Raw genomic sequence first — 16795 nt, 5'->3', positions numbered from 1 at the left:
GTTCTAGATTATGTAATAATTTGTATCCTGTTTTGTTTCTTGGTTCCAAATAAATAACAAAAATGCGAACATGCAAAAAGAATTTCCCTTGAAGGCTTTTTATTTTGAAATTATATAAAAACTTCATAGAGGCTCAATTGCTCTAAAGCAGTATGTTTGTAACACAACATTTCATATTATTGCATTTGCAAAATTGCATACTTCACATTTCAAAGTCAAAGCTTAAGGTATCCGATCCAAAAATAGGTAAAATTTCGATGCCTCGTGACCACATGTTTTAATTATTTATTTGTATCATTGTAAAGGATTGTGTCTGTTGAACAAGAATTAGTAAAAAAAATAATATGCATGAATCACTACAGTTATGTTTTTGACTGCGAAATGATAAATTTTACACTATGGAAAGGAAAAAATATCTATACATATTTTTGTCATGTAATTTATCTTTTCTTTTCCAGTGGACAATACACTTTCAAATAAAACCAAAATTACATGAGCTTACCAGGCATCAATATTTGATATATTATTTCAATAACACTGTTACATAGACCTTGCTTTTTAGTGGATCGGATACCTTAAGCTATCACTTTTCTTGAGAAATAGTATAATAATCGAATATTAATAGGGTCGCATATCATATGTAGTGTGATAAGCTGTAGTTATATGTCACATTTTTTTACGTAATAAAGACATTATTTCTTAAGCAATCTTCATGGCAGAATATCAATAAAAAAGCATGTCAGTACGATTCCTTGCAAGTATAGTTTCAGATTTATTAGCATATCAGCACATACAATATACTTTGGGTCATTTAAATATATAAAAAGGATGGCCAAGATATCGCAAAATAGACAGTTAAAACATATATAAGTTCTAAATATATATCAATTATTTAGAATATGTGCAAAATAAACGATGATGATGTTCAAGTTTTATGTACATCTTTAAAAGTGTAAGTCTGGACTGCATTTTTTTATTCTAGAAGGACTCATAAACATTTTTTAAAAGCGCCCACATACACTGTTTGTTATCAACTGTACCTTTTACAACAATTTAAGGTTGCAATACTTTAATGACATTGCTTTAGGGGATATTTACATAAGTATGAGCGACTCTGAGAAACTTGTATATCTTGTGAACATTTACCCAAGAAGATTAGCTAAGTTCTTAGTGGATGCATATTTAAAGCGTAAAAATTGTCTGTTTCACTGAAAATTCGTGTTCTATTTCTGTGTATTAAATGTGAAACATTTCTTTTATATGTATGACGAAAGATGTTCTCGTTACACTTTGAATTGTTTTTATTTATTATTATAACATGATAAGACTGCGTCAAACTGTAGTTGCTACAAATGTATTGATAACTCTGTTCACACTACATCTTTATATATGTTAAAATATGAGGTGACTTATAGGCCCACAGGGCCGGGTGCAAATAATTTGTTATATGAAAATTGTATTATTTATTTGTAAAGTGCACATGTCACGTTAATAAATAAACATTTACTTACTTTACTTACACTGTGGGGAAGACATTGGATATAGCTCAGAAAGTGATAAGTAAACAGACAAATGTGCTGTTGTTTTTCTTTACCAGAGGTAAGTTCTTGCTGTATTAACTCTTTTCTAACGTATCCAAAAACGAAAACAGTGTTTAAAATAATAACTGAATGCTAAATTTGGACGGACTATGATGTATTGTAAAATACTTATAATTTAGCAGAGTATGAAAAATGTTACTTCAAATCTAAGATGATCACCTACACAAAATTCTGAGAATTTCGAAAAACATAGTTATTTTTAAGAAATATTTGATAAATAAAATATCTGAATCGTACGATTTTACAAGCATAATCTAGATTATTGTTATTGTAAGAACTGGCAGTGTAACGTTTCAACTAGTATCAAAATGGTGTGCAAGTTGTAGAAAGACGTATCACATTTAACCAGAGGCGGAGAGGGCCAGGGCAACAACCTTTAATGTGATCTTCGTTACCAAATAATACTCGACTAATTACTATGTCTTATCGCAATGTGATGACAAATATTACATAGATCTATAAAACGATCCGAGATATTGCCGACTACTGTTTGATCTAATATTGTTACCAATAACATGTTTGTTTGTTTGTTTTGTTTTGTTTTTTTGTCTTTTTTATTTTGTTTTCTTCCTAAATTTTGGATCCAGATATCAACTACACGTTACCTTAAAGATCCCTTTGGGTGGTAGTAGGATCTTTTAAATCCTTCATATACACTATATCTTTATTTATGTTAATTCTATTGCAAAAATTCTTTTTCATTGTGTAAAGATATGGCAAAATCAAAAGGTTTGAGAAAAAAGAAAATTGTAATCTACATTTTATACGGAAACGTTGCTTTTATGCATAGATATCCTTAAAGTTTCAAATCCATCTATTCATCAATAAAGCCCCCGCTGTTCTTTCAAATGATATATATAATATTAATGGAATAAAGAAATCAAGGCAAAACTTTGTTGCGGAACAGTTGGATAAAACAGTAGATTTTTATTGCTACATAGGTGTTTTTAAAGCAAACATAGGTGATTAAGCAAAGCTTTCATATTGCTGTTACTTTCAGAAAGTATCACTGAGGGATAGTAACTTTAAAAGGAAACACCTACAGAGAATCCACAGAATGGGTTAAGGGTGCATTTTTTGTACAAAATGATATCACTATAGCATGGTCCCCCACGGTACCGGTGCACTTAACGTAAATGTCAAACAATAAAACAAATTATAATTTACCTGAACAAAATTATATGTCTGCCTGTTCATTCACATGTATTCTTTTATTTAGTCCCAAAAAACATCTCCCAAACTTTGAACTGTGACCTCTGAGAAATGTCAATAAACAACACCATATTGAAGAGCATATTGGAAGACAACTGCATGTAACCAGTGCAACAGTACATAAGTAAAATATGGAAGGCCAGTCTTGCAATAATTACATCACACACTTACAATGTCTCAAACAGTCACACTAGAATGTTCTAACTGTTAAAATATTGATGTCTAACATATGAAATTGAACCTTAACAAGAAATTCAACAGCAACATTGGAACAGTCAACTTTATGCAATTTTACTTAATTTTCCTCGCAGTGAGGGCACTTGAAATAATCATTTCTCCTAAGAACTCTGACTTTTGAGCATGTTTTTAAGTGTGTCTAATGGCCACAGACATCACATTTGCCCCAGTTCACAATTGTTATGTAAATGTTGTTATCTGCAAGGTCAGGCTGCCATTTCTTGCAAATACAACATTTCTCTTCTTCAGAAATTTCAGATTCTGAGTCAGACTGAGAGTCTTCTGACAGAAGTGGAATAGGTCCGCCAGACTTGGAGGTTCCAGATGTACTAGACTTTGAAATGGGCACTGCAGAAATATGTGGTTGTGCACTGTTAGAGCTTTTTTTCAGATTTTGTGGATCCAGTGTTTGGCTGACTTTTATTTGCCTGAGCTACAAGGACATATTGCACTGACTTTTTATGAAGCTCTCCATATACCGGTAGGAAAGGTGGAACAAACTTCCTTTTTGGTTTTGATACCGGCTTAGTTATGGTCCTTGACTTGAAAAAGCTGTCTTCCGTTTTTGAAGAATCAGAGAAATTATCTTCCATTTTTGAAGATTCAGAGTTGGGAATAGGTTGACTGTTGTCATGCTGAGGATCTTCTTGTGTGGTTTGGGATTTCTCAGCATAAATAGTAGATGGTGAAATCTGAGAATCAACAATAGCCTGTCTGTCAAAAGGATGAATACCAGTTCTGCGAAATGCTGAAATAAGATGTTCTGCAGAAAGCGCCTTTAGGTAAGGTTTGCTAGTAAGACTTGCAATCTGGTATTTTGTAAAATTCATGCCTGGGTTTCTTTTCATGAAGTTCTGACATTCGGAGTAGTACATGATTTGAAAGGTCCAAAGACTCCAACATCCAAAGGTTGCGTTACATGGCTTGAGTGAGGAGGAAGTACGTATAAAATAACATTGTTCTTCTTTGCCCAGTCAGTCAGAGTAAGAGAGGTATGAGATCTATGTCCATTATAGAGGATCATGATTTTGGATCCATCAACATTTCTAGAAAGATTTGCATAAGTTGCGAAGTGGTTCTTCAAGTAATTCTCAAATATACATGTATTGGACCAGCCTGTCTTGGACATTTCACCTGCAGAACCAGGGCATGCATCATTCAAGAATTCAGGATTCCAACGTTGTCCTGGAAATACATAGTAAGGAGGTATGGAGTTGCCTAAAGCATTTCCAGAGGCTATGATAGTTACTGTTTGCGATCTGGATGAAGTGACATTCTTTGGGATAGTGTTTTTATCACACACAATTTTAGGTGGAGAATGTTCAGAGTTGACACCTGTTTCATCAATGTTGAATATACATTGTAGTTTATCAGTCAAATCATTAATTGTCAAGATAGAACCAAGCTCACTGTAGTAGTTGTTGAGAGCTTCCCTGGAGGCAGACTTTGCACGTGCAATTGACAGCTTCTGAGCTTTCTTTACACACAAATCAGGCCACCTTTTCAAAAGACCATAAAACCAATTATCACTCAGGGACTCTTTGGCTTTAACTTGTTTGCCTAGAGATTTTGCATAATCCCATGCCATGTGCTGGATTGAAGATTTGTTGTACCCATAGCCGATACTTGCCATATATGTAATGTGGTTGACAAGTTTCTGTTCTTCTACATTTGAAAAGATACTGTCAAAACCAATGTGACACTCAAGCGGTACCAGTCCTAAATGCCTGTCTCTTAATGTAGACTCTGAAACAGAATAGGCCTTGGCTGAGCTATAAACTGAAATACCCTTCCTAGTGGCCTCAAATGCTCTCCTAAGGTTGTCTCGGTCATACTGCAGCTTCCTTTTCTTCGAAGGAGGACCCTGCAAAAAAAGAAAAGCAATCATGACCAACAAACTCAAATTTAAATATAGGTCTGAATGGCGTTCCATACTTTTACTTTTTCCCGCCAAAACTTGTTACCATGGTGTCACGTGATTTTAATGAATGACTGATTGACGTCAGGAGCTGTCAGAACTGTCAAACTTGTTTTTGGAAAGTAAACAAACTATTTTTTGTGAGGAAAGGGAAATTTACAGGGAAATTTGCATGAAAAAAAGGATAAATTAATAGGTATGTGTAAAATTACTCACCAGAAATCGATCCATTTCTGCAAAAGTCACTTTTTACGGTAGAGTAATGCGAGTCACTAGAGCGTGTAAAGTAAACAATCGGCAGGTGGCGCTGTGACGAAAATATCGCGAGATTTGTATTTACACCGGTACCGTGGGGCCATCGGTATCATGGAGTGGGAGTATAATTGTCTTTTGCACCTGTGAATGCAATATTTACTCTGGAAGGCCGAACCGTCAAACAAGTGGACGAAAAGACAGACGAGCATACCGAGAGGTCAAAGTGAAACTGTTTTAGGTACATACAGACAAATTAACACTTATTACGATTCCGTTGGTTTTACGAATTAAGACTTGCCAGCCAGGTGGATCTGACTTGTAGATCCTATATTTGCACGAGTGTCAATATAGGCTCATTTGTGTTAATTAACAAGTAAAGAAACTTCATTGTCGCTTTATGAATTGTTTATTATATAATTAAACGCAATGTAAACTTCTATACTTTTTAGTCAAATATATAACATATGGACGTTAATGAATATTTATTTACGACACAAGAGTAAAACAACGTAAAATGACGTTATTCACGTGTTTATTTGCATGACGTCTGCAATTGTTTTTTTCTAATTTTATCTGTAAACATGCGATGAATATAAACAAATTATACAGCACAAACTATGGAATGATATAGTACATTGTTTTCTTTATAAGTCTTATCAAATATCGTCCTATTTACATTTCTTAAATTGAAATTGGGACAACTTTATAAAACACTTAAGGATGGCATAGCAGTTTCAATGAAATACTTAACAATATTTCTCTGAATCCTTTCTTAAGGAGGTAGGTTACCTTGTAACAAGGGTAAATTCAAATTAGTTGAACCGCAGCATTTTTTTGTATTTCGTGTAATATAAAGTTTTAACTGCTACAATCTCAATTTCGTTTGTTCTTGTCCCTTCAAGTTCAATTTCTATCCAGGTTTGAAGAACATGACCCTCCAAAGGTATTTCATATTGAAAGAAGAAGGAAAATACGGATATTTAACACTTTTCAGTGTATTTTAGTTTCATTGATATTCGTAGAAGTCTGCATAATTGATAATTTTACCAGTATGCACGTTAGCTTTCTAATATAAGCTTAAAATGTATATGTCGCGGGGCTCGTGTTTCCATGGTAACGCATTTTCTCTCATTTTTAAACAACTATGTATAAAAATAGGGGGTTTCGACGGCTTCAGTGCCATTCTGTTAATGACCAACATGGAATATTCGAGTAATATTATTAGCAAAATACCAAACACTTTAAATGGTACCCTATTTTTCTTAAAGTTTAAAGTAACCATGGCAACGGAGATGTTTAAAATAGCTTATCTCTTGCTTTTTGTCGTAATTTCTTATAGAAAATATTGAAAGAGATTATTTTTTTGTTGGTGTAGCTTTAAAACATATTATTTCTAACGTAAGTTATGTTTTCGTGTTATTTGCATTGATTTAAATAAATTTCACAGCTTAGAATACTTACAGCAGTACCCCTCGTCTGGCATTGTTCATGGAAAAATCGTTCAGCATGCTGCTGTTATTCTCATGGATATTGTTTAAATGAAAATAAAAAGTCGAAACTGTGTTTCTTAAATAGACCAGTGTCAACACTTTTGAATTTTACATTTAGATACATAGGTCACGGGCTTCGTTTCCATGGTAACATCAATTCAATTCAAGAAACCACAATTTTCTGCTGAAATTTGAACAATTTTAATCTTAGTTTTAGTATATGAGTAACAACTTATTTACAGAGACTGAAAAATAGGTATTACAATTCAAACTGCTAGATTTTTTTATTTGAAAATGGCCGTAACAACCTTTCAGCTAACTATATTCCAAAAAACATTGGTTACCACCACTCATTTTCTTACATTCCGCATAACATTTCTATATAACTACATTAAAGAAGCAAAATATTGATCATTATTCAGAGGAAAAGACTCATAAAAAATATTTCAGCAAATAATGGTTATTTGAAAATAGTTAAAATAAAGAAAATGCACATAATTACGTACTTTCAAGATAAAAGCTATTAATTTTGCGCGGTAACTGACACGTAACGTCATGACGTCAATGACGTCATTTTAAGACAACATTGTTTTGAAGCGTTTCTGCGGCAATTTATTCATTATTCCTGCATTATTAAACCATAAAGCATCAGATCGAAGATAGGTTCATGATTTGTTTTCAGAAGAATGAATATACAAACACATTTAGTTTGTCGTAAACGTCGTCGTAAATCGTCACGTTAGCTTCCGGTTGGACATGCACACATACAAATATGAAGGTAACCTACCTCCTTAACACAGGCATATGAAACATTAGAAGCCAGTTTAAACCATTTTGTCCTTAATATTCAAATTTATTTTCAATATCTATTTTGCATATTTTCTTTAAATACATCTATTTCAAAGCAAGATGATTATATTTGTAACCATATCATTCATTAAATGAATAGAAGTTCGTTATTTAAGGAGTTGGCGGTCAGACGAATTATTTGCCGATGCATGAAGTATATTAAGATGCGCAGACTTTTGAAATTATGCACGCTTAGCAACATGAGATAAAGTGCATTGCATTTTAATGAAATTGCGTGAAAATATCAGCATTCAATAATCTGTATTATCTATGATACAATATGCCTAGATGATTTCACTCTTTTGATTGTGTTCGAATCATAAAGTTGTTCACTTGTTTGTATAAAGATCTAAATTAAAAATATGCGTAGCTGTAAATACACACTTTATAAATATGCTATCCAAACTGTAACAAAGTCCACCGTTCAACCAAGTAAGTACGCTACCAGTTTAACCCCCTATATCACAGCGTATTCAAGCGCATGCAAGTATCATTTTTTGTGCCTGGTTTATGGTCTGGGGAAATTTGTTTTGTCCATGCAACAACATCTATATTACAATGAAAAGATGTGGATTTATGATTAAATTACGATATTAATTGATCACTGTTATAGAAATGGAACTGTCATGGAATAGCCTGTAGCTTACATCACATGATTTTATTCATAACAAATCAGATACCTGTGTATTTCTCTAAAAGTTAAGATTTTCTAAGTACAAAAAGGGTCATAATTCTAATAAAATGCAGGTTAGAGGTCTTAAACTACATAGCCCCCTACTGATGATATACAAGTGTGGAAAGCTTCAAATGTGTAGCTTTTATAGTTTTTCAGTTGAGAAAAGGTGTCCTAAACAAAAAAAGTTAACCAAGAAACTAAAATTTTCAAAGTGCAAAAGGACCATAATTTTATAAAAATGCTAAATTGCTCTGAAGTAGTACTTTTGTAACATAGCATTTATAACCCTTGCAACACTCAAAAGTGCATACTTCACATTTGAAGTCTTTACCAATCACATTTCTTAAGCAATCCTTGTGACAGAATATTAATAGGTCTGCATATAAGAACGATACCTTGGAATTACATTTTACATTATTTACATATAGAGGATAATTGTTGGTTTCGGTGTAATATCACGTTATAATTTCACCGAGTGGGCACCAAAAGTGATATTTTCACGAGTGGCGCAGCCACGAGTGAAAATAACAACTTTTGGTGTTCACGAGTGAAATTACCGTGATATTACATCGATACCAACAATTTTTCTGTTTATTTCATGTCTAAAACTCTACTTTTGTTGTGTTTATTTCAATAAAATGTCGAAATTTGCGGGAAACTTTATCAGGAAGCATCGCAAAGATGACGTCATTTTAACGACGTCATCGTCATATTGTTTCCGGCTTTCAGTACGCTCGGTAAACTTTTTGACGTTAATCCGGGTATCAGATTTGATAATTTTCACTGAGTGGCCAGTGAGTTTATCAGGATATAATTCACCGTTATATTTCGATAAACCACCGAAAAACATAAAATAAATTAAGGATAATCGTCTTGGGCAATCTTCTTAGAAGTCAGAAAAGCAGAAAACACCATACCAAGATGGTGAAATGCGAAATGATATTGAGTTTACATCATTGTGGGTCTCGTTATTTTGACTTTCAGCATTATAGTTTCGTGTTTTCGCCATCGTGATTTCGACTTTCACCATCGTGGTTTCGACTTTCATCGTCGTAGTTTCGTGATTTCGACTTTCGTGGTACGGGGTTTAGAAATAAAAATCGCAATGGTTCAAACGGAACACCGTACAGATTTGAAAGCAGCCCTGTGTTAAATTGTAAGGTCTCAATGATGAGTGCATAAATCAACAAAACTGAAACTTTTAGATTTAGTTTGTAATGCATGTGGCATTGTACTAGTAGAATATTTTTGAAGAGAAAATAGGTCAAAATAAATGGGTAAAACGACGTATAAAATGACGTCATTCACGTGTTTATTTGTATGACGTCAGCAATTATTTTTTTCTAATTTTATCTGTTAGCATGCGATGAATATCAGCAAGACATACAGCACAAACTATGGAACGCCAGTTTATATATGGAGTCATGTTACAATTTTAATTATTGAATGGCGAGCCATTCACCAAATAGTGTTGACTAAAGGGTGTTGAAATATAGAGTGGTCAATTGTACAAACAATGGACATTCGATTTATATAAAAATTCCATATACTACATTGTTTTCCTTATTACTCTTATCAAATATCGTCCTATTTACATTATTATTTTAATCAAAACTAAGACAAATTTATAAAACACTTAAGGAAAAGGATGACTTGGCAGTTTCAATGAAATACAGCACAAACGTAATAACTCTCTGCTTCATTTCTTACCAAAGGCAGATGAAACATTAGAAGCCGTTCTAAACTATTTTCGTCACCAATATTTAAGTATTATCCAATATTCATAATACCATTAAATTTATTTAGCATAGTTTCTTTAAATACATCTACTTAAAAGAAATCACAAGCAATTTGATTACGTCCGTAACCTATGGTTCATTAAATGAATACACGTTCGTGATTTTAAGGAGGTGACGCTCAGGCAAATTACTTGTCGATGCCCTATGTAAACATGCACAAACTTTTGAAATTAGGCACGCGAAGTAAAATGCATTTAATTTTAGTTAAATTGTTGAAAATCTCAAGGTTTAACAATTATGGCATTTGAAAGGCTCTGTAACCTTTGTACAATCAATGATACAATATGCCTAGATGATTTCACTAGTTTGATTGTTTGTGAATCGTAAAGCTTCGTTTACTCACTTGTTTGTATTTATTTGAATATTTAATTTGTCTAAATGTTACGACCTGTATCATGTCCAATTTTCATTTAATACCAGAAAAACGAATGTTATAGATCAAGGAAGTCAGGGGGTGGAGACACCTTTCTGTTTGCAGCATTTGGATATCACTACCTCCCCCCTCCCCCTCCAAATTAAAATAAATAACTAAAAGATGAGGGTAAAAAAAAGATATATAAATAGGAGTTAGGGGTTAGGCAGCCGGCTCGCAGTTTCCCGACTTCCCTTTGAAATAGTCCTGTTAACAAAATGAAATAGATTCAGCGAAACTTTAAGGTTGTGTAACAAAAGAAACTGTTTGTTTTTATTAAGTAAACAAAATATTTTATTTTGTAGAATATGATAATTATGTTGTATCAAGTAAACACGCGGGCAGCAGCGGACTTGTTTATTTTGCTGCAAAATATCATCTTCTTAAGAGCAAAAAAATATCATTTTAAAGACTTAAGTTTTAATTGTTAGTCGTGACTTTTGTTCACATCGTGGCTGATATATTGCTGCATAAACATGACAAAAATATGGTATCTATTTGGCAGTTTTATTCTAATTATATATTTGTATAAAGATTAAAATTGAAAATCTGTGTACTTGTTAATAGACGCACTTTGAATGCTATCCAATGACAAACAAATGGAAAATTGTAGGTCGTATTACTCTGTAACGCAGTTCATCGTTCAAACAGGCAATACGCTATCAGTTTAAACGCCTATAACATAGCGTATTCATGCGCATGCAAATATAATTTTTTTGTGCCTGGTTAAAGGTCTGGGGAAATTTGTTGTGTTCATGCAGCAACAGCTATATTACATTGAAAAGATGTGGATTTATGATTAAAATACGATATCAGTTGATCACTGTAATAGAAATGGAATTGTCATGGAATAGCCTGTAGCTTACGTCACAGAATTTTATTCATAACTAATCAGTTACCTGTGTATTTCCCCAAACATGAATGAGAAACGATATAATAGGTTTGATATAACAGTACCTTCGTCTGCAATGCTGCATTCGGCTCGAGTGAATTTAACAGTCAGGATTGCGCCGAGTGTGATCCGACATAGCAAAATCAAGGAGACCCGAATGCATTGTTACAGATCAAGGACCTGTTTTAAATTACCCTTTTATCTTACACATTTACCTATATCCCTTGTAACACAAGGCACAAATGACAGTAATGTTAGACAAATTAGACTGGAAACTTTTGACACGTTTAACTTTTTATGTCGAGACGCCCTAATAATAAATGTCCTTCCAATGGAATCTTTTTCTGTGTCCGATGGATGTAGAATACGGGCTTTTGTATTTGTTATTGAAATACACGTATTTGAGATATGGGATTCGTAGGCATGTTATAAAATGCACTATCTCAGAGATGAAAGTACAACTTAGATCAAGATATATCAAGCCAATGGACCGTTTGTTTGTTTTGTCATTGATAAATGTTTTAGTGGTTTCTATTTTGTTGTTGTTTTTTTGTTGTTGTTGTTGTTTTTGTTTTATTTCTTTGTTGTTTTTTAAATATTTTTCCAGTTTCAAATGCCTAAATGTTATGAAAAGTCATCATGTTTTTTAAACAAGAGCACCGCCTACGGGTGTCATCGCTCGTCTGCAAGTGCTGAACAATATATAACAAAAGAGTTATAGATCAGATTTTTTAAGTACAAAAAAGGCCATAATTCTAATAAAACGCAGGTTAGAGTTCTTGAACTACATACCCCCCTAATGATGATAAACAAGTTTGCAAAGTTTCAAATCTGCAGCTTTTATAGTTTTTGAGTTGAGAAAAGGTGTCCTAAACAAAACAGTTAACAAAGAAACTAAAATGTTCAAAGTACAAAAGGGCCATAATTTTATTAAAATGCATAAAGAGTTATGGTTCTTGGCCTACATGGTCCCCTTATGATGAAAAAAGTGTGCAAATTCTCAAAAGAGTTTAAGACAAAGGTTGACCTAAACAAAAATTTTAACCAACGCCGACGATCAAGTGACGACAATACCTCGTAAATTTTTTTTTTAAAATTGGCCAGTTCAAAAACACGAATAATGTCGAAAATGTTTTACAAATCGTTTATTCACCAGCTAATCAAACATTACAAGGAGGATATGTTCCCATGCTCGTGGTTTTATTGCGTCTGTGTAAACTGTTAAAGTGTTAATTACGAATAAAGGTTTGCATAAAAACAACTTTATAAACAGACAAAAGCGAAACAAACAAAAACAATAGCTAGCTTAAAAAAAAAACGCACGCGCACGTAAGTATATCAAATCGCTATTTCAAATTTCTCATATGAAAAAAATTTAATTTGTATTTTATTATATATCACAAAACATTCATGTTCAACGAATGATGCGATTATTTGTATTTGACGTGTAACTACGTGTGAACAAAATGTTTAACATTTTGTATAGATCTGTTCTACAAAGGTGAAACGATATTTATATAAAATTATGCGTTCTCTATATCTATCATAAATCTGATATTTTGTTTCCGAAATGCCCTTTACGTGCAATTTTTGTATTTCTTAGTCTTATAAATGTTCCCAATGTTCTTTAACATTACGAAAATATAATAAGGTTGAGTATATGATATCATTTTTATGATTTCAAAATGCACTCTTTCTCTCTTCTTTAAAGTGATTTAAGATGTTTGTTCTATTTATTTTTTTAAATGAAATATATTGTACATCATAGTAGGGAATATCAAGTTATGAGCATTTTGAAGATATAGCATTAATAAACGGAATTAAGCTTTACAAACTTTATAGTAAAATAATTTGTATTATTAAACCAGACACTGCTGCTTTAGATTCAATTTAGATTCAAATGTTCTGACCATAATCTCACGAAATGTAAGTATTTACATGTTTATAAATGAAGCAGAAGAATGTACCTTTAGAATGTTTATCATGCTTCCAAGAAAATCCCACATTGCTATATTCAGTCCCTTTTTCAGATACGTTTGTAAAAGAATGTCCTTGTTTTTATATCACGGATACTGTCACATTCCCTTACGAGCAGTGTACGTAAGCAGTGACTGTTTGGAAGGATTAACTGCGCTTTATAACTACTGCGGTGTGCAAATAGGTAAAGATACATGTTTGTTATTTAACAAAAAGGTACAACTTTTCTAGATTATGCAATAATTTATATCCTGTTTTGTTTCTTTTTTCCAATATGCAAAGAGAATGTTTCTCAGAGGCTTTTTTTTAAAAATTGTATAAAAACTTCAGAAAGGCTCAACTGCTCTAAAGCAGTATATTTGTAACAAAGCATTTATTTTACTTGCATTGGCAAAAATGCATACTTCACATTTAAAATTAAACCATAAGGTATCCGATCCACAAATAGGTTAAATTTCGATGCCTCGTGACCCCATGTTTTTTGTTGTTTTTTTTTTTTTTTTGGTGGGGGTTGTTTGTTTTATTTTAATTTTCTTTTAAGAGTTGTGTCTGCTGAACAAGAATTAGTAAATAAATAATATGCACGAATCACTACAGTCATGAGTCATGTTTTTTGACTGCGAAAGGATAAATTTTACACTGTGATAACTGGATTTCTGTTGAAGAATCATTGCAGACTATAAATATTTTTGTAATGTAATTTATCTTTTCTTTTCCAGTGGACAATACAAATACAAATTTCAAATAAAACCAAAATTACATGAGCTTACCAGGCATCAATATTTGATACATTATTTCAATAGCACCGTTACATAGACCTTGCTTATTTGTGGATCGGATACCTTAAGCTATCAATTTTCTTGAGAAATCCTATAATTGAATATTAATAGGGTCGCATATCACATGTACTATGTATGATGTAGTATGATAATTTGCAATTATATGGCACATTTTTTACGTAAAAAAAGACATTGTTTCTTAAGCAATCCTCAATGCAGAATATCAATAAAAACATGCAAGTACAATTCCTTGCGAATATCGTTTCAGTTTCAGATTTATTGGCATATCAGCATGTAGTAGGGTCATTTATCCCCATTGGGTACCTCTATTCCTAATTGTCCCTCATTTTATAGTTCATTGATTTTAGTTCACGAAATCTCGTGTTCAGGGAGATTTCGCGGGACTTTCTGAAAGTTGGTTGAATGGAAAAGGCGTTGGATATCGCTTGGTATCAAATGTACTTTTTTACAAGTTTTACTGTTCACCTCAAGCTCTTTTTAGTCTCTGCAATTGGTCATCTTACAAAGGTAACTGCTGGATTGAATTAAACCCTTTTCATAGAAATATCTTAAGATTTTGATAGTTTCGGTGCTGCAGAATTTAAGTATTGTATTGTGAATTCGCGATTAAAGATGGCGGTCTCAAATACAACTTTTCATATCTTCTCATGTTTGGAAATATTTAACAAGCATGTTATTATTAACCAGTTGTTCATTTTAACAGCAAGTTCCAGCACAGCACAGTAGAAGTTTGTATGAATGGCAGAGTGATTTGTGGTTTACAGTTCGGAGTACTTTGTGGTTTACAGTTCTTACAGAACTGGTAAGTGTAACTATTTAGTGTTATTCAGTTACCTTTTTGGATATAGTTGCAGCTGTATTTGTTTGTAACATATACCTTTTATACGTAGACATTTTAATATATTTTATTAGTGAATAAGGAATACTCGGACCACTGTGCTTAACTGTTAATTTAATAATACATAAATACAGCTAGATTTTGTATATTGAGCCTATAAGCCCAGTAACCGGTTCGAACCAGAATACAGGCCGTACCGCTTTATTATGCAACGAACCATACCGGCTTGAACCGGTGAGCCCGGTTTCTAAGTCTTATGTATATATGTATGTTAAGAGAGACTGAATGCTTTGTGTTTATTAATTAATAATCAGCTCTCTCGCATTATATTATAAGGCTCTTGGTTGTGTATTTTCAGAGCCAGGGTTACGAGGATTATGAGAGCTATGAGGATGATGCTACAGACAGCTTTGATAATACTATAAGTGATGAATCTAAAATGACAATGATTGTTGTAGAAGTAAATATAGTTATAGAAGTGAATAAATTAAATCCACGTCTGACGTCTCGTTTGTATTTAAATAAAGTAAGGAAAACCAACGAGATTACAAGCATATACAATATACCTTTGGCCATTTACAAATATAAAAAGGATGGCCAAGATATCACAAAATATACAGTTAAAACAAATATAAGTTCTATACATATATTAATTTATTAAGAAGCAGCACTATCTGTAAGTTTTTCCTTTCTTAATTGCATAGCATTATATTCATATATGGCTGTATTTCTAATTTTTTTATTATTGTTTGAAGATAATATCCTAGTAAATTTATTTATACATGCAAATGAATGATATCCCGCCAAGAACAGCAGCACTGGAAGTCTGAGGAGTGAGGACGAACCCCTAGAATAATTTTACAGAACCTGAGATAAATTTTGTCGATTTCCTTGTAATTATATATTCCCCATACTTCTGAACCATACAGAATTATTGGAGTGAAAAATGTTACAAAATAAATAGGTTATAAGGAATAGATATCTGTCCCTAGTTACCTGACATAAGGAAGTGTATTCGGGAGAAAAGCAGTCCTTCCATTCATGAAAGATTTGATTAAAAACATCCCGAGCTACTGAAAGTAAACATACTTCATTGAACCAGTGCGTGTGAAGGAAAAGGAGACAGCAAATTTGCCGGAAACAAATTGATTAAGTGTCAGTTTTCTGAAATTAAAAAAAAACAACCTACTCAAAAAGGAAGCTGGATAAAAAAATAAGTGCCAGTAAATTTTTATATCACATGGATTATCTTTCATGGTTGGTACTATTAACACTACATTGAATACTACGAGCACATCAAATATACCGGTAGCTTACAATATTCTTACATAATGCATTTCTGCTACAAATAAAAATAAAATAAATAAAGCGAACATTGAATTCTCAAGAAAGAAAAGGCAGTCTGAATTGTCTTAGTGTTCTTCAGACTGATGTAGAATATGAAACAATTATACCTGATAGTCACATTCTACTTGTGATTAGCACTGATACAGCCATGATACCCCGTGACACTACACCGTGTGATATTCCATTAATGCAGCTTTCTTATACAAGAAAATATTAAAATTGCGAGATTTCCACTTGTTGAATTCCCTGAAGAATACAACATATCGAAGTAACATTTAGATATAGGGATGTCAATATCAGGTTATTTTAATACCCGGTTAACCGTTCAAATCTTCCGAAAGCTTAACGGGTCAGCCGAATGAAAAGTGGGCTGCAAGAGAACCTCACATACTGATAAAGAATTATTGTCTTTAATTCATGCTGTTTTCAACGTATGTAACCTGAATGAGAAAAAAATAAATGTATTTGTTCGATAACAAAACAACAAACAAA

The 16795-nt window shown here is 32.7% G+C and overlaps 2 protein-coding genes across 2 annotated transcripts; one reads left to right on the top strand and one right to left on the bottom strand.

Moving 5' to 3' along the window:
• Nucleotides 1-3894: 3894 nt before the first annotated feature.
• LOC123526926 (uncharacterized) lies at nucleotides 3895-9247 on the bottom strand. The gene is made up of 2 exons (XM_053522697.1): nucleotides 9191-9247; nucleotides 3895-4914 (listed from the first exon to the last, which is right to left on the bottom strand). Exons 1-2 carry the CDS (start codon nucleotides 9245-9247, stop codon nucleotides 3895-3897), a joined length of 1077 nt encoding a protein of 358 aa, XP_053378672.1.
• Nucleotides 9248-14434: 5187 nt separating this feature from the next.
• LOC123559971 (uncharacterized) lies at nucleotides 14435-16520 on the top strand. The gene is made up of 4 exons (XM_053522696.1): nucleotides 14435-14625; nucleotides 14822-14920; nucleotides 15315-15507; nucleotides 16345-16520. Exons 1-4 carry the CDS (start codon nucleotides 14521-14523, stop codon nucleotides 16518-16520), a joined length of 573 nt encoding a protein of 190 aa, XP_053378671.1. The 5' UTR covers nucleotides 14435-14520.
• The last annotated feature ends 275 nt before the right edge of the window (nucleotides 16521-16795 follow it).

The sequence above is a fragment of the Mercenaria mercenaria genome, chromosome 14, assembly GCF_021730395.1.
Source record: "Mercenaria mercenaria strain notata chromosome 14, MADL_Memer_1, whole genome shotgun sequence".
In the NCBI taxonomy this organism is placed as follows: domain Eukaryota; kingdom Metazoa; phylum Mollusca; class Bivalvia; order Venerida; family Veneridae; genus Mercenaria; species Mercenaria mercenaria.
Note: the sequence above shows the minus strand (reverse complement) of the source record. Positions and strands in the feature narration are given on the sequence as shown.